General features: G+C 42.5%; 1 protein-coding gene across 3 annotated transcripts in view; it reads right to left on the bottom strand.

Annotated features, from left to right (window-relative positions):
• GRIP1 (glutamate receptor interacting protein 1) overlaps positions 1–21,153 on the bottom strand; it is a 564,631-nt gene that overhangs the window by 371,155 nt on the left and 172,323 nt on the right. For 2 of the 3 annotated variants that reach the window (XM_074942091.1, XM_074942093.1), the window contains exon 1: positions 6,158–6,649. The exons of the other annotated variant lie outside the window; for it this stretch is intronic. In XM_074942091.1, the coding sequence (XP_074798192.1) occupies positions 6,158–6,290 (133 nt within the window). In that variant the 5' untranslated portion in view covers positions 6,291–6,649. Of the gene's footprint in view, positions 1–6,157; positions 6,650–21,153 lie in introns of those variants that run through there. 3 annotated transcript variants of the gene reach the window in all.

The raw sequence follows: 21,153 nt of genomic DNA, 5'->3' as shown, positions 1-21,153 counted from the left end.
GAGCTGTTCGTGAGACGGCGAGCTGTGCAGAGTGGAGCCGGTCGTGGTGGAGCGGAGCCGTTCGTGAGACAGCGTAGCAGAGCAGAGCCCTGTGGGGCAGTCAGCTTCAGGACACGTAAGGTACCCCTTACCTCTTTCCCCCACACACAGGCACATTTTAGCCAGACTGGGGAGTAACACTCTGCAGATGAACTTTTGAACTCTGGGGCTGGACCTTTTGGATTTTGGGTGATTTGAGGATTGCTGGACTCAAGAGACATTTGGGTTCTGGGACTCAAGAACCCGAGGGAAAGGATGTGGCCCAATTTTCTGGGGTGGGGCTTTGCTCATGGTTTGGTTAATGAACACTAGTTGTGGTGTTTTCCCAATTTAATGCTGATGTCGTTTACCTCATGTTATTAAAAATTCTCTACTACACCGAGACTCCGTGCTTGCGAGAGGGGAAGTATTGCCTCTTCGAGGCGCCCAGGGGGTGTGTAAGATTTTCCCAGGTCACTGGGTGGGGGCTCGAGCCAGTTTTGTATTTGCTTTGATGAGAGGGAACCCCTGTGTACTGAACCCGGCCCTTGCTGCTATCAACTTGGCCTGGCAGAAGGGTTACACACATAATAGTCAAGTTGTCTCTGAATTAATTCTGTACATTTCAGATCATCAGGTTTGGCAAACTGTTGCAACATTAGCATTTTTATGGTTCCCTAAGTGAGTGCTTAGCTAGACATGGATTTAGCATAGCACTTAAGCACATACTTATCTTTAAGCACAAAAACTCATGTATGACCATTCGGTACATTAGCAATTTCCCCACACACCTATTTGGTGTTCTTTGGTGTTTTTGAATATTGAATGATATTCTGAAACTACCAAATAATTTAAATTTTAATAGTCGCTATTAAGTATATACAACAAAATCTTTACATAATATGTTTATACTACTCATTTAGAATTCTTAACTTTCGGTGTTAAATATCTTAACCGTTACAAGCGACAGCAGGCTAAAATTTGACATGCAGATTGCCACTTGGATGTGACATTTTCTACCAAATAAGTTCCTGATCCTGCAAACAGATGTGTGTGTAACTTTACCCACTCAAATAATTCTATTGACCTTACTCATGTGAGTAAAATTACTTATATGGATTTGTACTAATGAGGCAAAAATACCTAAATTGGTTAAATCACTGACATAGCAAACAATCCATTATCATTTCTGCTCTATCACTTAAAAATGGCTTTTGGGGGGGAGGGGGGTGACCAAAGGGTCTCTCTCAAATATTTTATTGTTCCAAAAAACAGTATTAAGGCATCAAAAGAAATATTACATATCTTTATATAATTATACATGCTATGCTGTGAGATTTCTGGTAATCCAGTGGCCTAATCTTTAATAAATGTAAATTTTGTACTCTGGACATGTGCAAGAATTGAGACAAAACAAAATATAACAAAACATGCACACAATGTCTTTTGTCTTAAAATGAGACCTTATAGTTATACATTTACTTTCTATAAACTAGAGCCTTTTGAGTTTACATTGAGAAATACTAAGCACATGCCTACGTACTTTTCAAAGTACTTTAGCTCTAAAAGTGCACCATGCAATAATGCCACATAATTTTTACTAACTGTTTATTGTATATCCTGTAGTAGCTCCCTCTGCATCTGAGATAAGGATGTGATATTCTCCTAAAATTCCCCCCCTTTAAAACCATCATCTCCACAAAGACCTAATATCATGGCCACCAGCAGATGCTTTTTGGAGGCTAACAAAACTGTAGCATAGGCTAGTTATATACTCACTTCTGGTATTACCCTGTCCTGAGTACTGAGCATACAAACAATAAATAGCATCCCGTAACCCATCTGCAATGAAAGTCACAGCCCAGTTCAGAAGACAAATTGTGATCCTTTTATATTGCAAATGCCACTAGGGCATTGTTACGACAAATACAAATACTTTGTAAAAGTTTTATGTTTCACAATTTATTATCAGCCATTTCAAACTGAAATCTGTTGAAACTTGCTGGTTAACAGAGGCAAAAATCATGGATCATTCAGGATTTTGAGTAGCTATTTTAAAAAAAAAATGTAAAACAAAATGGTGCCTCCGTATTGACTGTGTAACAGAGAAGGTTAGAGCATGCCAACTCCATTAAGGGGTAAACAGTGAGGTGACAAAATTTGCAGATGATACAAAACTACTCAAGATACTTAAACCAAACAAAAGGAAGTATTATTTCACACAACGCACAGTCAACCTGTGGAACTCCTTGCCAGAGGATGTTGTGAAGGCCAAGACTATCACAGGGTTCAAAAAAGAACTAGATAAATTCATGGAGGATAAATCCATCAGTGGCTATTAGCTGGATGGGCAGGGATGAAAAACTATGCTCTGAAGTGTCCCCAGTTTATGGTTTGCCAGAAGTTGGGAATGGGAGACAGAGGATGGATCACTTCATGATTACCTGTTCTGTTCATTCCCTCTGATGCACCTGGCATTGGCCACGGTCGGAAGACAGGATACTGGGCTAGATGGACCATTGTTCTGATCCAGTATGGCAGTTCTTACATTATTTTCATTCTGCATTGGAATGAAAATAAAACCTTTTGTATTTTTTTTTTACAAAACGGAAAGGTGTGGAACCCTCCATTTTCAGATTGAAAAGATTAAGTTCCTGATTAGTGTCTACACCTCTCTGGTCAGAAGTGAATAGAGCGCCTTGGAACTCAGAAATCTTCCCATCAGAAATTTCATCAAACCAATATGTCTTTGTGAAATGTTTCGGTTTTGGCAAAACAATGTATTTCTATGTCAAAAATGTTCCAAGAAGCTCCACTATAACATTCTTACTGTTCAGAAGCAGTCTAGATAATGTAATAAGTATTTTTATTATGCAAAGCTTCATTAAAAGGAACAAGTTGAGTGGCGGCGTTTTAATGGTGCACAAGATGAATATAACACTTGCTCAGGCATCTTATGTAATAATCACCAAGTTTTCTGAGTACGTGGGGCAGTAATTTCATTATCCATTATTGTCACGTTACATCTCATTTAAATGAATGTGACACCTGCAATACTAATATCATTATGAATGTGTGTAACAAGAATACCACTCAGCAATACTAATAGTATGTAACACTGTGAAGTCAGATAATCTCAATAAAAACAATGTAGCTGATGTGGCATCTCAAAATAAGGCTAGCCGTTTATGAATAAAGCTTAAAGGAAATGAAATTAAATAGAGCTGTAGTAAAAACTTGATAAAAAGGGGGAAATTCAAAGTTGGGACCATCCTTTTACCAGGAGAGCCTTCGCTATTACTACCCTTTGTTCACCCTATTGTGCCAAAACAGTATAGCTCATCTAATTTTCCATGAAGAGGGCTTCAGAAGAGCGGCAATGCTATATACCATCTAGCTTGAGCTACAATACCAGGCACAAAAGGGGAAGTTAAGGACAGAATAAGGTCAACTTTTATCCAAAATCCCCAGAGGCCTATTCCATTTTTAACTCAATTTTCTTGCTTTTTGTGTGGCTGTTTGATCCTGGAGTTATTTTAATACAGTTTTTGCATTTCATCAAGTAAGAACATGAGAGATATTACTGCACAAGTGAAATGACTGTTTGAATGAATCCTCAGCTCCACTAGGTAAATTTAAATGGAATTAAAATGTTTACATTTCTTTGGACATAAAAGTCCAAATACATAATATTATTGGGGGGAGGAGGGGAGGAAGAGGGCATACCAGAAATGCTTAAGCTATTTGAGTGAACAACAGGTCCTTGATTCCATTAGCTCTGAGCCCTTGACATTTGTATCAGTAAATACACTAGAAGATCATTTCAACAATGCAAAGAATTTTCTAAACATAAAGGAATGCCAAAGGAATCATTATTAAAAGGCTTGTCATTCCTCTTAACCTGCACTGTAAACAGTGAATTGCTGGTGCATAGTTAAGTAATATTTAAACATGGAATGTACATTTAATTTTATAAATTACATGAAATGCAGGTTAAAGAGCAAAAGTTTTAGCAACAGCATGCCTTGACATTTTGTACAACATAATTTAAGTGAATATCACACCTATCCACCAAAACTGTGACACACAACCTACTTGAAAGAGTAGACAAAAGAAGCATTAAGAAGCAATTATATTCGATGAGATATCTTAATAAAAGACGCTGGTGTTTGATGACTGATGAATAGTCAAATCTCTAGAGTTTGAGTATCTTGTAATACATTTTATTAAGTAGCTGTTTGAAGTTGCAAGCCCCATGTGCATCCAACGACAGAATTATGCATTATGTTTTAGATGGTTATTTAACTCTGGATTATGAGCACTGATGAAAGTGGCAGAGAACATGCCTACCTACCCACTTGAAAATATTTATTGTGTACATGAGCTTGGCAGGTTAAAGTGTGTACAAAAAATGTTTATCATTTTATTCTATTAAGGGGAGTCAAAATGAAAGGAGTAATCACTATTAAGCATTTGGTCCAGTCACACAGTTGTCTCATGCTAATTTTTTTAAAAAAAGCTAATAAAATCATAGGTACATACATTTGATGTTGGTTTGCTTGGTTGTTTTTGTTAAAATATGTTCTATTACAATCTGTTAGGGAAACACTAGCTTAACACTTCTAATTTGATATATAGCCATGTGATTTGCGTGACACGAATAAAGCTGAAGAAAGCGAAAAAGTTGCATGTTTTCATTAACTTATTTCATTTTAAAATTCTACAATGTTTTGTAGTTTTAAATTTGATGTTCCTGATGTAGAGTACACAATTGTAAGATGGTACCTTGCCATGATAATCTTTTTTAAAAAGAAAGTGCTTTGCTTAACAGATCCCAAATCAGTTGCACATAAATCATCCACATTACTTTAATGTAATTTGCATAACAATAAGCACTTATAAAAAAAACTCAGAGAATATTACTCAGGATGGCCCCATTAAACCCCTAAACAAAATATACACATCATATAAATATTAGACTTATCCCCAAAAGTGAGCCATCTTGTTTGACCAGCATAAAAAGTTTGATGCAGTTGATCAGAACTATGTCTAAGACATGTTTACTACTTGCATTTCCATAAAATCCACTTTTTCAGCATTTAACCCTAAAAAGATTATATTATGAAAAAACTACACTTCACTCAGATGGAAACAAGAGGAAGTGATGGAAAAGGAAACTGATAGCTACATGAATGGTACATACGCATAAGAGTACATTTAACCTTTATGTTGCCAGGAAAAGGCAGAATACAAACTCTTTGCAGAAAAGCTCCCAAATCACAAGTCAAAAGAATAGCAACCCTATTTAAAAATATTTTTTGTGCATGACTGATTATACTGTCAACACCTTCCATTAGAGAATGGCATAATAAACTCAGATGTCTGTGAGTAGCTTCTTTCCCATTGTCCCCTCAGGCATTTCTGGGCATTTCCAATCCATTGGGATAAGTCAGAGAGCGACCAGGAACTCAGAACACTGACAGGTACAGAGAATTATTCAAGTGCATTGCAGTTTATAATACAGATTTTGCAGGGGTCTTAAAAACAGCCATTCTATTTTGATGTTTAGCTACTACTGCAGATGTCTGACAGCAAATTGAGGGGGGGGTGGGGAACCCTGATTACTTAATTCCTGAAGCAATTCTGAACATGCAGCAGCAAAGAAGCCCACTTGAGTTACTTTCTACTGTAAAGATCAGGGCACAGTTCAGACACAAAGGACTTTCAATCAACAAATATTAATCATCAACTTGAACTTATGCAGGAGCAATTATTTTTTAAAAGCCATGTAGTAGAAATATGAATGTAGTTACATTTCTATATAAAAGTGTTCTAAAAAGGCTATCATATCAGTTTACAACACAAAGTCGTCTAACAAAAGGCTTGCAACAGTAAGAATCAATTAACTGCACCTGAAATATTAACCACTGCTACAGACCCTCCTTGATTTGAAAGCTAAGATAGCTTTTCTTTCTAATTTCCTACCAGAAAATTTAGACAAATAAATAATAGTAGTCTAATGCTTGTAATACCTGCATGAGGCTCACATGTAGATATCTATCCAGTGTTAGCATTTTGTAATAAAAACAATATTGAATATTTACCACAACAGGAAAACATTAGGTTACACAGCGCTTACTTCGAAAATGCTCTGAAGCATAATAATAGACATCCTCATAGCCCTCATGGTAATCCTCCTCAGGTCGGTACTTTTTGCCTTTTCTTCTTCTCGATCTTCTTATCTGCTTCACAAAGCCCAAGAAACGTTCCATCTCTTTCACCAGCACACAGTTAACAGCCCAGTTTACCTTTTGCTGGTCTTAGCAGCTAAGCTTCACAAAAAGCTGTTTGAGCATGAATGAACAGCAAATATAGATGGAGAGCTGCACCCTTTGACAGCCACTCTGATACCATTAAAAAAAAAAAAACCACCAACAGTTTCAATTATGACAAAGCATTTTGTTTTACCTTTAAGAGGACCTTTATCAAATCCATTGTTTTTATGTTGAAAAATTGCAATCGAGGTAAAGAAGGAAATAAAGAGAAGTGTTTGATCACAATCAGCCTTTAAACAAAACAGAACAAAGTTCAGAAGATCTGCCTGACAGCAAGAGGAATCCCAGCACTAGAATTTCACTATCCTATGTCTCCATCCTTTGAAGAGGAGCTGGGGGGCGGGGATACATGTTAGTCAATGGACTCAACCATATCTGAAAGCAAAACAGGTTTTCTGTAGCCTGTTAATAACTACCCTGATGTTTACTGTGGCACATGCTCAAGACCTCATTTCATTTAATTTGTTTTAAAAATGTTAACCGGGCTGATCCATTTCCGATACCACACATGGTGGATGAATAAACAACAAAGTGGTTTAATCCATATAGACAGCCTACTCACCGATAAGTGTGCATGCTGAATGTGTTAATTGGAGCAGCAGGGAGAAAGCTCGTCAGCTGCTTAAAAATGACACGTTTACCCACAGGGCATTCATGTATTCCAATCATTGTTTGATCTAAATATTAAAATGCACTTCACAGACAGGCTCCTTATAGATCCAGCATGGCTATACAGTAATGCAAACAAAGAAAGCTATATCATGACCACACCATACTGCCTACCCTATACTGTACTCATCTAAAATCCTAGCTGAGTTGTAAAACTTGAAAAATAACCCAGAGCAAACCAACCAGGCAGCAGAACTGTTCTGTTAGCAAAAAGCCTGAAAAGGTGCCCACATTCTTCTGACTACTTGTTTCTGCACTCCACAAGCATTCTCTAAGATAAGCCAGGAATTTCACAAGCATTTTTGACAAAATTCCCCTCCTTTAAGAGGGAACAAAAGCAAATGTCCATTCAAATCCAATCAGTTGAACATTTACCAGTTTGTTTTTTAACCTCACCACCCCAGTAAACTGAGTGAGCTCTTTGTACAAGTAGGAAACCTCCAGTCTGCTGACACCTGTTTGGAATGCAATTAATCACATCAGTCAAATTATCTCGTACCTACTTACCTACCACCCCGACATATCCTGTTCCTCCTTACTCTACGAGAGGATTACTTTGAAAGCCTGGTCACTAGAGTTACTTGATGAACCAGTCACTAATTCAATTCATTTTAGGTTATGTCTATACTATGAGCTAGGGGTGTGATTCTCCTGCTTGCGTACATATACTCATGCTAGTTCAATTACAACTAGCGTGAGTATCAGTAGCAGTGTAGCTGCAGTAGCCGGGGCAGCGGAGGTGCAATTGAACCCTGCCCAGTACAAACACTCCTGAAATCAGAGGGTACCTACTTGGCACAGCTAAACCATGTCTTTGCTGCCACTGCCCATGCATGCTACTGCTGCTACACTACTATTTACACTTATGCTAGCTCTTGTCAAGCTACTGGGAGTATTTGTACACAAGCTAGGGAATCATCACACCCTTAGTTCGCAGTACAGACATAGCCAAGTATCACAGCTCTCACATGGAAGTTACTTTTTGTTACATTCCTGAGCACTGAGATTGTGTGATAAAATGATGGAAAACAACATGACTGATTTTTTAAAAAGTAATAAAACTTTGTATAGGCATTTTTATGAACAGATCACGGCATCCTCCAGAATTTTAGTTACTCTCTCTTTTTGCTATTCTGCTTCCAAACGGTACAAAACATATTAAATGAAAATTGTTACACTTTTTATGCAAATATTTAGAGTATTATAGCAGGAGAGGCAGACCCCCCTGAAGAGTTAAGTCTTACTATTATTACTGCTTACGTGCTCCCAGTCTATAACTCTCTCCCCAGCCCCTTTTTCAACTAGATATTAACAACATTCACCTTCTAGACCAAGGGTGGGCAAAATATGCCCCGCGGGCTGGATCCAGCCCATCTAACATTTCTGTCCGGCCCGTCGGGCTCTTTGGGTGTCCCCTTGTGATCTCTGGGCTGCCTGCCTCCCATGCCCCCATGCTGCTCCCAGAAGTGGCCAGCTGCTGCTGGCGTATCTCTGCACGCCCCTGGCGGGGGGGGGGGGGAAACGGGGGGAGGCAGCTCTGCGCACTACCCCTGCCCCCAGCACCGTGCTCAGAGCTCCCATTGGCCGGAAATCAGCCAATGGGAGCTGCGGGGGCAGTGCTTGCGGGCCCAGGCAGCGCACGGAGACCAGCTGCTCCCCTCCCCCGAAGTGGCACGCAGAGACTTGCCGGCCGCAGCCACTTCTGGGAGTGGCGTGGGGCCACAGCATGCAGGTAGCCTTCCTGAGCCCTGCTGTGCCACCGGTCAGGAGCCACCTGTGGTAAGCACTCTCGGCCAGAGCCTGCATCTCACACCCCCTCCTGCACCTCAACCCTCTGCCCCAGGTCAGAACCCCCCTCCTGCACCCAAACTTCCTCCCAGACCCCACACCCCATTCTGCACCCTAATCCCCTGCCCCAGCCAAGAGCTCCCTCCTGCACCCAAACTCCCTCCCAGACCCTGCACCCCCTCCATTAATATAGTAGAAATCTGCAGCCCATGATGATTTACCAAAATTCATGGAGTGGCCCCCCCCTGCAAAAATTATTGCCCACCCCTGTTTTAGACTGAAATTTTCCAGACTTGGGCTCTACCTAAAGGTGATTTTTTTTTTTTAAGCAACTAAGTAAAAATGGTTCAGCCATTTTTAAATATGAGGGGGTGAAGAAAACTTTCCCCAATATAAAACAAACTTTGAGACTTTTTAACTGCCCTACTGTACGAGTGGCTAAGGGATGAAAATTGAAATTTGGCATGGATATGGCCTTCACTGAGGAAATGGGCCTCTCTTTATTATTGTTATTAGTTCTGTTGTAACAGTGAGCCTCGCTCTGGGATGAGGGTCCCATTGTCCTAGGCACTGTACACCCATGGACAGTCTACCCCCTAAAGAGCTTGAAGTCAATCCCATGACTAGAGATAACAGGTTGAGAAAACAAATAGGAGGAGACAAGGTAACAACAAAACAATCATGACTAGTGTAATAAGCGAGACAAAGTGGCTGGCTTTAGAGAACAGATTTCTGGGTGCATTTGGGGTGGTAACTAGATCTATGAAGGTAGATCTATGGATTTCTAAACTAGATCTAAACTAGATCTATGAAGGGGATCTGTGGATTTCTTGGATAGGGCTGTTGGTAGGATTCCACTAGTGAAACTGATCATGGTGTCCAGAAAGTAGATGCTAGTGTGGGAGTGTTCCAGAGAGAGTTCAATGAATGGGCTATAGTTGTTGAATTTGTGGTGGAAATCTGAGGGAGTTTAAGTGGTCTTGCCAGAAGATGAAAATATCTTTGATGTATCTCAGGTATATCATTGGTTTCATGGTGTGTTTGTACAGAAGTCCTTCCTCAAGGTGGCCCATGAAGAAGTTGGCATCATCATGCCTACCTCCATAGATCCAGTAACCATCCCAATACACTAAGGAATCTGTTATCTACAGCCCATCACTCAGAATATGCTCCAAGGGAAAATTCCAGGATATGCACCTTAACACACTCAAAACTGCCCTCACTAAAACAAGGACACTGCACCAGAGAAGTAGATCACATCATGGAATGGGACACCCAAATACCCAAAGAGAACCAGCTTCAATACAGAAATAAACCCCTCCAACAGCAGACCCTGAGCTGTCATCTACCATCCCACACAGAGACCCATATCATCAAACTACAGCCCATATTCCATGGGGACCCAATCTTAAAAGAAATCTTTCCTGAACCCCCTCTTCTGGCCTTCAAACCACCCCCCAACCTCTCCAAACTCATCATCAGAAGCAAGCTTCCCACAGACCAGGGTTCCCACAGGGTTGCCAACTTTATAATTGCACAAAACCGAACACCCTAGTCCTGCCTCTTCCATGAGGCCCCGCCCACGTTCCCCAAGGCCCCGCCCCTCAGTCACTGCATTCCTCCTCCTTTGGTGGCTCACTCTCCCCCACCCTCACTCACTTTCACTGGCCTGGGGCAGGGGGCTGGGGTGCAAGAGAGGGTGACGGATCTAACTGGGGGTGAAGGCTCTGGAGTGGGCCTGGAGATGAGGGGTTCAGGGTGTGGGAGGGTGCTCTGGGCTGGGGCAGGGGGTTAGGGCTCTGGCTGGGTGCAGGTTCTGGAGTGGGCCTGGGGTTAGGGGGCTCCATGTTTGTGGGGGGCTCAGGCCTGGGGGCTGGAGCTCAGGCTTACCTTGGGCGGCTCCTGGTCAGTGGTGCAGCGGGACTAATGGCTCTGCACTGCACCCCGGAAATTGCAATCAGGTCCAGTTCCTAGGTGTGGGGGCCAGGAGGCTCTGCGCACTGCTCTCACACACCGGCACCGACCCCCAGCTCCCACTGGCCACGATTCCCGGCCAATGGGAGTGTGGAGCCAATGCTCAGGGTGGGGACAGCATGTGGAGCCCCATGGCCCCCCGCCTAGGAGTCCGACCTGCTGGCTGCTTCCAGGGTTCAGCATGGTGCCAGGACAGCTAGGGACTAGCTTGCCTTAGACCCGCAGCACTGCCAACCGGACTTTTAATGGTCCAGTTAGCAGTGCTGACCGTAGCTGCCAGGGTTCCTTCTCGATTGGGTGTTCTGTTCAAAAACCAGAGATACCTGGCAACCTTAACCAGAACACACCTACTCAAAGTGGCACCAACCCCTGCCAGAACAACAGATGCAAAACCTGTGGGCATATCTCCACTGCTACAATGATCAACACCCTCACAACACACCTTTCAAGATCCATAGGTCCCACAAGCGCCAAGTTTCTTATCTGCTGGGTGTGCTCCCCCCAGCTCCCCCCAGGCCCCGCCCGCACCCTGCTTCTTCCCCCAGGCCCCACCCCCACCCTGCTTCTTCCCACCCCCTCTCCGCCCTGCCTCTTTCTGCCGCCATCCCTTCCCAGTTCCCCGCCCCATCTCCTGAGCACACTGCACCCTCGCTCTTCCCCTCAGCGCCTCCTGACACCATGAAACAGCTGATCCGCAGCAGGCAGTAGGCGCTGGGAGGGAGGAGGAGGCACTGATCTGTAGGGCCCGCCAGTGGGCAGGAGGCACTGGGGACGTTCTGGTAGGGGGGCTGCCAATGGGTGCTCAGCACCCACAGAATAAGCGCCTATGATGGGTTCTACACATGCCTATCACAATACGTGGTGTACCTCATCCAGTGCACTAAATGCCTCCACAACAACTGTGTGTGTGAAACCAGTCACTAAGCTCTCAAATGAACTCACACAGGAAAATGTTAAAAGAGAAAAACACCCTATCACCTCTGGGTGAGCACTTTTCACAAAGCAATCACTCTATCTGATCTATAAGTCCTCATCCTCAAAGGAAACCTAAACATTTTCAAAAGATGAGCTGGGAGCTTAAATTCATTGCTTTGCCAAACACTAAAAATCAGGGTCTTAATCAAGACACTGCATTTATGGCTTATTTCAACACTCTGTAACCGACTAGCCTCCCTTTTTGTCCTGTGACTACAGCAGTGTTAACGGGCCACTTCACCTTGAATGGTCCCTTAAAATATGTGCTAACTGCTTATGCTAAACTATCTGTTTGATCTTGTATTTAGCTGTGGTTTTCCACTGAATGCATCCGATGAAGTGAGCTGTAGCTCACGAAAGCTTACGCTCAAATAAATTGGTTAGTCTCTAAGGTGCCACAAGTACTCCTTTTCTTTTTGCGAATACAGACTAACACGGCTGCTACTCTGAAACCTGTATTTAGCTGTGACACTCTTAAGGTTTGTGTTCCTGTAAAGTGCTACAGTTCCCATACAGTGCTTTAGTGAAGAGGGTTCACCCATTCACATAGTTAATCCACCTCCCCGAGAGGTGGTAGCTATGTCAGCGGGAGAAGCGCTCCCATGTCAACGTAGCGCTGTCTACAAGAGGGTTAGGTTGCTATAACGACGTCACTCAGGAGTGTGGGTTTTTCACCCCCCTGAGTGACGCAGTTGTACTGATTTAGGTCCGTAGAACTTTCCCAGACCTGAAGAAGAGCTCAGGGTAGCCCAAAAGCTTTTCTCTGTCACCAACAGCAGTTGATCCAAGAAAAGATATTACCTCACCCACCGTGTTTAATACTTTGGGACTTACACAGCTACACCACCACTGAATCGTGTAATAAGCACAGTTCTAGCACACCAACTGCCTGCCGATTTTCTAAAGAAAACTGGTTTTACTTAAAGTTTTGAGCTTTTGAAAATTGCATACTGAGCTTCCACAGTAGATTTTTTTCCTCACAAAGCTTGTAAAGCGCATAGCTAAGGAAGGGTTCATTGTGCACAAGTGTATGGCTAACTTAGCAAGGTAGTGAAAAAAATATACTAAAATATATCCCTGCAAACTGAGAGGGAGACCACCAGCTGGGAAGAGGTTCTTGCATTCCCTGTAAGGCATGAGAAGATTGAGGGCAGGTACCTGTGCAATTTCTAAGATGGGCAGGAGAGAGCCCATACCCTGATACGTAGTGCCCATTTTGGTCAATTTCACAGTCACAAGATTTTAAAAATCATAAATTTCCTGGTTTCAGATATTTAAATCTGAAATTTCACAGTATTGTAACTGTGGGTGGTACCAACCCAAAATAGGGTCATGGGGGGTCGCAAGGCTATTGTAGAGGGGTCGCAGTATTGCCACCCTTACTCTGTGCTGCTGTCTTTAGAGCTAGGCAGCTGGAGGGCAGCTGCTGGCCAGGTACCCAGCTCTGAAGGCACCGCCACCACCAGCAGCAGCTCAAAAGTAAGGGTAGAAACACCATATCATGCCATGCCACACTCACTTCTGCACTGCTGTGGAGGCCACATTGTCTTCAGAGCTGGACTCCCAGACAGCAGCCGCTGTGTTTCCTGCAGCCAGGGGAGGTTCCTGGAGATGGGTCTAATCCAACCTTGGGAGTGGCTCATGTAGAGGAAGAGGAAGTCCTGTCCCTCCTCAGCCTGTTCAGGACTAGCACCTGAAGCCCAGCGCTTGGGAGTTAAAGTGACCTTGCGAGGGAGGGAGGTGAGTGATCACAGCACTCTCCCTCCCCCCCACCCCCGAGTATGAGGCCCTGGGCGGTTGCCCACTCGCCCACCTGTAAGGCTAGTCCTGCCTTCCCCAAAAAGTGACCAAACCCTCCCACCCCCATACCGTGCCACCTCACTTCTATGCTGCTGTTGTCCACAGCGCTGCCTTCAGACCTGGGCTCCCGCCCAGCGGCTGCTGCTCTCCGGCCGCCCAACTCTGTAAAATCTGGTCTCCCCTATAATAGTCAGATTTCATGGTCCGTGACATGTTTTTCACGGCCATGAATTTGGTAGGGCCCTACTGATACACCTTAGTGTATCACTACAACAACTACTCATATCTAAGGTGCATAAATAGGGCTTTCCAGTGGACTCTAGCCAAAGAGCTAGTTGATTTGCTGACAAGTACTTTATTCATCTGTTCCCCTTTGTATAAATACCAATAGCAATGGCTAATATTGCCAGTATCCTTATTTTAATTATTTTTTACTAGACCATGTATGTTTTTTGTGGGGGACTTCCACACAGCTAAAGCTTCAAGTATTAAAACCAAGCTACAGCAATCCAAAAATGATGTAAGTTACCAGCCCTCCAATTTCACACAGCTGTTATTTTTAAACCACTGAACAGATTTACTGTTATTTCTAACTTTCCAGAAAACTGTATATTTAGAGGCAGTGGTGTAATATCGTTAGAGATACATACCAATTTTTGTATCTAACTTCTACCCCCAAGTTATAACTGCAAGTCTCACCAGAGCTTTAACTATGGAGTTATTAAAAGTTACTGACAAATACAACAGGTCAGAGATATGGCAGTCTCAGCCTGTGGGTCATAATCTCCAGGTGGGCTGCAAAAAGCAACAAGGGGTCATGACCACTTTGCTCTTCTCATAGGCTAAATGGGATGACATCTCAGCTAGATGACAGGGGCAAGAAAGTCCTGTAATGGAAAAGGTTGAGAACCTCCTTAAAGAACAGAAAATAATATTAAAAATTATCTAATAAAATATATACTGGACCAATGTGAAATGAAGTTATTTTAAATATGTAAAATAAACATGAGATGCTTCACCTATGCCTGTACATTTGAGGGGGAATTGCATTATTTGAGAAATATTACAAAATGAAGACTATTTCAAAACATATAGGCACAAAGGGGGTAGAGCTAAAAGTTCTGTAACAATTCCTGACTACTGAGTGCTTCACTGTGTAACTTTAGCAATATATTAGAACCATAAAATATTAGAATATCAGGGTTGGAAGGGACCTCAGGAGGTCATCTAGTCCAACCCCCTGCTCAAAGCAGGACCTAATCCACAACTAAATCATCCCAGCTAGGGCTTTGTCAAGCCTGACCTTAAAAACCTCAAAGGAAGCTTTGCATATGAAATATATATTTGATACATAGCTTTTGAAATATATATTTAATACATAGCCCATACTATATTTAATGGTTTTTAATGTCTTCAATGTGTTTTACAAATATTAAGACTCAGAATATACCTGTGAAGTAAATGTTATCACCATCCTATTTTCAAATGAATAAGTACTGCATCTTGAATCAAATGTTACAAATACAGCTTCCTAAAGTGAAAAATTGTCATTTCTTTTTCCATATCTATCCACCAATCTGTAGCCCACTCTTGGGAATATTTCATTTCTCACTCTCAACACCAGGAACTCTTTTCAAAGTTTTGGCACCATGGGGTTTTTATAATCCCCACATAAAATCCTTCTAGAGTTTTAGCTAGAAAAAAAAAAGACTGAGGTAAAATTTTCAAAAGTGCCACAGTGACTTAGAAGTCTAAGTCCCATTGACATTAGCTCCTAAATGACTTCGTTTTTGAAAATGTTATTCTGAGTACGATGTGGCAGGTTAAATGTGGCATACACTCTGGGCTGTGTTGACACTAGAATTTTTGGACCCATAATTCCCAACAGGTGCAAAGCCACGGCTGGAAGTTGTAATGTAGACAAGTCAGGCTTTTTGGATGATCATGTTTCCAAAAGACTTAGCCAAAAATCTTTACATGTGTTGTACTCTCTTGGTCCTGATTAGAAGTAGTGTCTTTGATTAGCTTGGGGTGGGGGGAAGCCATGAAAGTTCAGGCATTTAGTTGTTTAGATGTTAACTGTAATTTCCATGAATACAATCAAGTTCACAATTCAATTTTTGGCCCTTATGAAACTCTGGTGATGACAGCATTTCGTAATGTAGATATATGTCTGCTCTGACAATTAACTCATTTCATATAGGTTACCAAGAACCACACAGTGATACCTTTCAGACAATATCAAACCTGGGCCTGATTCAAATCAGTGACCTGCTGGCCAAAGGCTTCATGACAACAATAAAGTAAACATGACATTAAGATACTATGCTCTTGGGAGAGCTGAATTAAGACCTCAGCAGATATGTAGCATGAGATCCACGTAATCAGGATCAGAGAATGCTACTGCTTCAAAATATGGGTTAAGATGTATAAGCTTCACCTCCCCATCTGTGGTAGCCATAGCAAATATTAGTTGTTACTATCAGTAAAAGCTGTACATTTAACATCCCTGTTTGCATACAATTATTGTTCACCACTCACGGAAGCATAAGCAAATATTTGGTTCTGAATGGAATGTGGTATAATAAAATCAATATATTCCTAGATGCCCAGAGGAAAACTGTTCTGTAAAGTCTCACATTTCGTAGTGAGTGAATGAGAATGAACCAGCTTGACAAGTCAGATACCAGAAAACAGCCTGTAGAACCTTGATCTGACTAGCATAAAGAAAGTTTATAGGTGCCCAGGAGAGAAACTCGTCACCGAGCTCTACCTATTTTTTTTAGAGTTAAACATTCCTGATGAAAGTTCATTAGAAGTGTAATAATGTACATGACATTTTATGAATGATAGACTTGTTTACTAAAGCATAAATCCACTTTTAAAAAGGCATTTGGGGAAAGAATGGGGGGAGGGTTAGATTGGTATTTATGTCCATAATAAAATAGGCATGGCATTAAGATATTATGCATTTAAGAGAGGTTGACACCTCATTGGGCTTAAAGACATGGACCTTGAGACCATCAGGACCCAAGGGAGAGAAGCAGACCTGCATAATGCTTCACTCCTCACCTACAGTATATAGTTCACAGCAAAAAAAGTCAAAGCTTTAGACAGGTGAGCTCCACATACCTGCTCAAGCCAGTATATAACATTTCTGCTATCGAGAGGGAACACTGGGTTTGCCTCACTGAGTTCTGACTGGAGAACACACAAGCAAGAGAACGCAACAAGTTGGCACAAGAGTCCTGCTTAATATTACCCCTCTTGGGACAAAAATAAAGCTGCATTTAAATGGTTTCTGGAATTCGACTGAACACAGAAAATCTCCAAAGTACAAATCTCTTGAGTTACAGCATAGATTTTCCATGTGAAAAACTTAAATGTATTGCAGAGATCCAAGAGACAGGAGGGGAGGGCTTATCTTCTCCAGCCCTCTTGCAATTGTGGGATGTACATCTGATAACCTACAGTTTTTCGATGCCGAGACCAAAAATCACAGACATCCTGATTTCCAGAAGTTGTTGCCCTGTAAGAGCCTTGTCTTTCCTGACATTCTAGTTTCTCAATTGAAGATGTGGAATTACATATTCTCAGGAGAGACTGTGGGTGATCACGTACCCTGAGCTAATAGCCTCTAGAACCAGTCCATCTGAAGCAGGCTTCTGAATACAGGTTCAATCTTCTTCCAACATTTGCCTGCTGAGACCATCATAAAAGTGTTGACTATTTGAAATATTATACTAACCTACCCTATCATTCAATATTAGATCAACTTCAAGATCCTGGTCGGTCCTCACCTTCAAAGTCCTTAATGGCCTAAGCAGTATTACAGGAACAGCCTCCTCTATGCTACAGTTTCCCTAGCAATGGCACCAATTCAGACATTCTTGTGGGGGGAAAAGAAGGAGAAAATTCCAGACCCCATCCACCTCATCACCCAGCAGGGATCCCATTCCAGTCCTCACTTCTCCCCTCTTCTTCCCTCCCGTTGGGACCTTGGGTCTCCCATACCAAGGAGTCTCCCCCCTCTCTTACCTCTACAGTGCATAAGCCGGGGCTGCCAGGAATCAAGCAATCGGTGGACTCCCCTGCACTCCAGAAACAGACTCCTCGTGCATCTGGTCAGCCCACCATTTGGCTCAACCACACCTCCATCTGGACAGAGGGGTGGCTGGGCCAAATTTTAGTGGCATTGCGCCTGCGCCACGGGAGCAGTGCACCAGACCACTCCGGCATTAGCCATACTGATTTAGTAGGGGCCCAATGCCTAAACATGGTCGGGCCACTGCCTCTCCAGCTCTACGGCCTATGGACCTTTCAGCAAGTATTTTGTGCCAATTTTAGCCTACTTTACTTCAGTTCATGACTGGTCACTTTAAGTATTTACTATTAATTATTCACTCAAAGTCACACACTGTTGTTTGTTTCTGTTTCCTGATTAGAGGATACAAACTTTATAAATCTTTTCTGTTAATAAATTATCCGTAACCATTCATAATTATTTGACAGATCTATTGCGCAGATAACCAGTTTTTCAAAATTGCTGTGCAAGCACTTCCAACATATACTCCGAGTTATTCATAAATGTTAGCATTCCTGATTGCTTTTGCTCTCTGCAAGCTTTCTAGCATACAAATACACACTCACAAATCAGCGTATGACCAATGCTAATGCTGTGGAATGAGGAAAGGTAGTGGAGAAGGGATTAACTCACAAAAATACTGGTTAATTTTGTGAGAGAGAGAGAAAGAGCACGCAAGAGCAAGTGAGCCTACACATAGCTCGTAGATGTGCTGCAAACTGCTGTGAAATCTTCATAACCCTATTTAAAAGGGTCACTGTCAACTAGAATTGATGAAAAATTTATGTTCTGAGGGAAAAGAATTCTAAGCCTTTTTTTTTCTCCATTTAAAAAAGTTTCAGTGGAAATACAATTTATACATTCTATCCCAGAGTGGCCAACCTGTGGCTCTGGAGCCACTTGCGGCGCTTCAGAAGTTAATATGCGGCTCCTTGTATAGGCACCAACTCCAGGGCTGGAGCTACAGGCACCAACGTTCCAACGTGCCGGGGGGTGCTCATTGCTCAACCCCCTCTCTCTGCCACAGGCCCTGCCCCCACTCCACCCCTTCCTGCCCCCTCCCCTCAGCCTGCCATGCCCTCGCTCCCCCCCTTTCCCCCAGAGCCTCCTGCATGCTACGAAACAGCTGATCGGGAGGTGTGGGGAGGAAGGGGGAGGCATTGATTGGCGTGGCTACCGGTGGGCAGGAGGCGCTGTGAGTGGGAGCTGCTGATGTATTACTGTGGCTCTTTGGCAATGTACATTGGTAAATTCTGGCTCCTTCTCAGGCTCAGGTTGGCCACCCCTATTCTATCCCTTTATCTGTTTTTTCTGTACGGGCTAGATGAACTGTCTCAAGACCAGGTCGTGGGTGGTCCAGCCTAGTGGGTGGAGCAGGAGTCAGAACAAGAGTCATAGTCTCAATGCCAGAGCCCAGGGTCAAGAGAGGGTCAGACTGAGGAATTGGAGCCAAAGGTCAGTACCGAAGTCTGTCCAAATGCCAGAGCTACAGGTCAAGGCAGAGGGAGGAATCAGTGCAAAGGGTCAGAACTGGATTACCTGGAGCTGGGGAAGGCAAGAGCAACGGTGGTTCCTGTGCAGGAGCAAGGCTGAGACAGGACTGGAACAAGGTCCAGTGCAAGGATTAGGTGGGAGCAGGACAGAAGCAAGGCAAGCACAAGGAGACAGAATCCACCAGTCTGTGCCTTGAGCAGCCAGAGAGCTACTGCTGGGCTTAAAAACAAGCTAGCTAGCTTCCTCAGGCAATCAGGTGGGGCGGTCTTTTAGCCTGCCTGGCTGATGTGCCCCAGCTTTGCTCATTAGGCCATCAGGCGACTGAGCAGGTTCAGCTACAGGGCCTGATTCCTGACACTAATAGCTGAAACACACAAAAGTGGATAAACAGAATCTAACCTGACACTACCACAGAGACACCCATTGCCATGATAAACACCAGAAAAGTCTGGATTTGCTTAGTGTTTCGAGTTTACTGACAGTGGCTCTACTGTTAAGAATTAACTAGGTTTTGTCTCTGACAGGACTTTAGAAATTCTCTAGAGCTGAAACAGTAGATTGCTTTTATTTAAAAAAAACCCTAAAAGTGAAAAATACTCTTTGAGGGGTCTGAATTGAGGGTATTTTGATCCCTGGCAAGTGCTTCTGGGAAAAGAAATAAATGGTCAAAAAGAACACTTCTGAAATCTTGCTTGGTATGTCTCACTCATTTTGTACCCCTTTTGCACATAAAGTATACATTGTACCAACTTCTAAGTTCATACAGAAGTAAATATTTCCCTCATTTGAACTACGAACTTCCATTTGTAACAAATGTTTTAACCCTTTTCTTGAAAAATTGTTTTTTTCCCCCACTTAATTAAAAATAAAAACACCAAAACAAAGTTGAAGTTCAACATGAAGGTGGGAAGGAAGGAAGAAGAGAGGGGAAAAAATGCATTAGACATTTCACTGGCACATGTTTGCCTAACAGATATGTAAATTGATGATGTTGAGGTCAGAATTAAGGTTCTGCATCATACCATAATCCTGCATTGTGTTACTTTATATCTGGAAGGTGACAGGGATTTAGCTGAATAAAGTTTAAGTGAAACTGGCAAATGTGGTGTGTGTGTGTGTTAAAGTATGTTACAGAAGAATACCTTAATTGGACATTTCTTTCCTTTTAAAGGTTTGTGTAGGATACTGTTCCTCTTATGCAACGTTAGCTGGCTTTTAAAGAATTTTTTTCTTTGTGGAAATAGCAGAAATGGTTACGGAAAAGTAGTAGATGGATGCATTCACTTAGGCATCCTGTGTATCTTTCTACCACAAGCATTTCCTGCCCAATAAACCAATGTCCTCCCTGATCCTGTTCTATGCCCTGATCGTGCAATAAACACCAACTGGGTGTTGGGGTCTGCCCACATGAAACTCACTGCAGGATCCAGGCCACTACTTGCATAGTCTCTCACCTCACCTCTCCCATATAAAATCTAGATTAATTTTAAAATGAAGAGAACTAGCATAATGTGTTGCACTGTGAAACAAATACCTTCCAGATGTTATTTGATGTAACCCTTCTTCCCCGCCTCCTCATTGTCTGATTTCGACTCTCTGTATCATATCAAAACTCTTCTGCACAAGGCCCATGTCTCTATTCTTTTTTAAAGCATCATGCGCACCTCAGATGCAATATAATCCTGCTTAATGTTTACTAATAATAACAGTAATTACCTGACAGCAGTGAAAATCTAATTGATATGTCCTTCTATGGAAAACATCCACCAAATTACACTGCATGGTTAACCACAGAGAGGAATACGTGCTGTGACAAGAGGCCTTTGTCACTTGTTTAAAAATAATGAAGGAATGGCTAAAAGGGATAGAGGATAGGTAAAGGTGAGGAGTCTGACCACAAGACAGGGAAGCCAACAATCAGAAACTAAAGCACTGGAAAAAGCTCTCTAGATCCTGAAGGCAAAATGCAACCTGTAGAGTCATAAACTGCTGATGAACAGAAGGATTTTACTGTTG

This window comes from Natator depressus, chromosome 1 (assembly GCF_965152275.1).
Source record: "Natator depressus isolate rNatDep1 chromosome 1, rNatDep2.hap1, whole genome shotgun sequence".
NCBI lineage: Eukaryota > Metazoa > Chordata > Testudines > Cheloniidae > Natator > Natator depressus.
The sequence above is the reverse complement of the archived record's forward strand: the minus strand, read 5'-3'. Positions and strand labels throughout refer to the sequence as shown.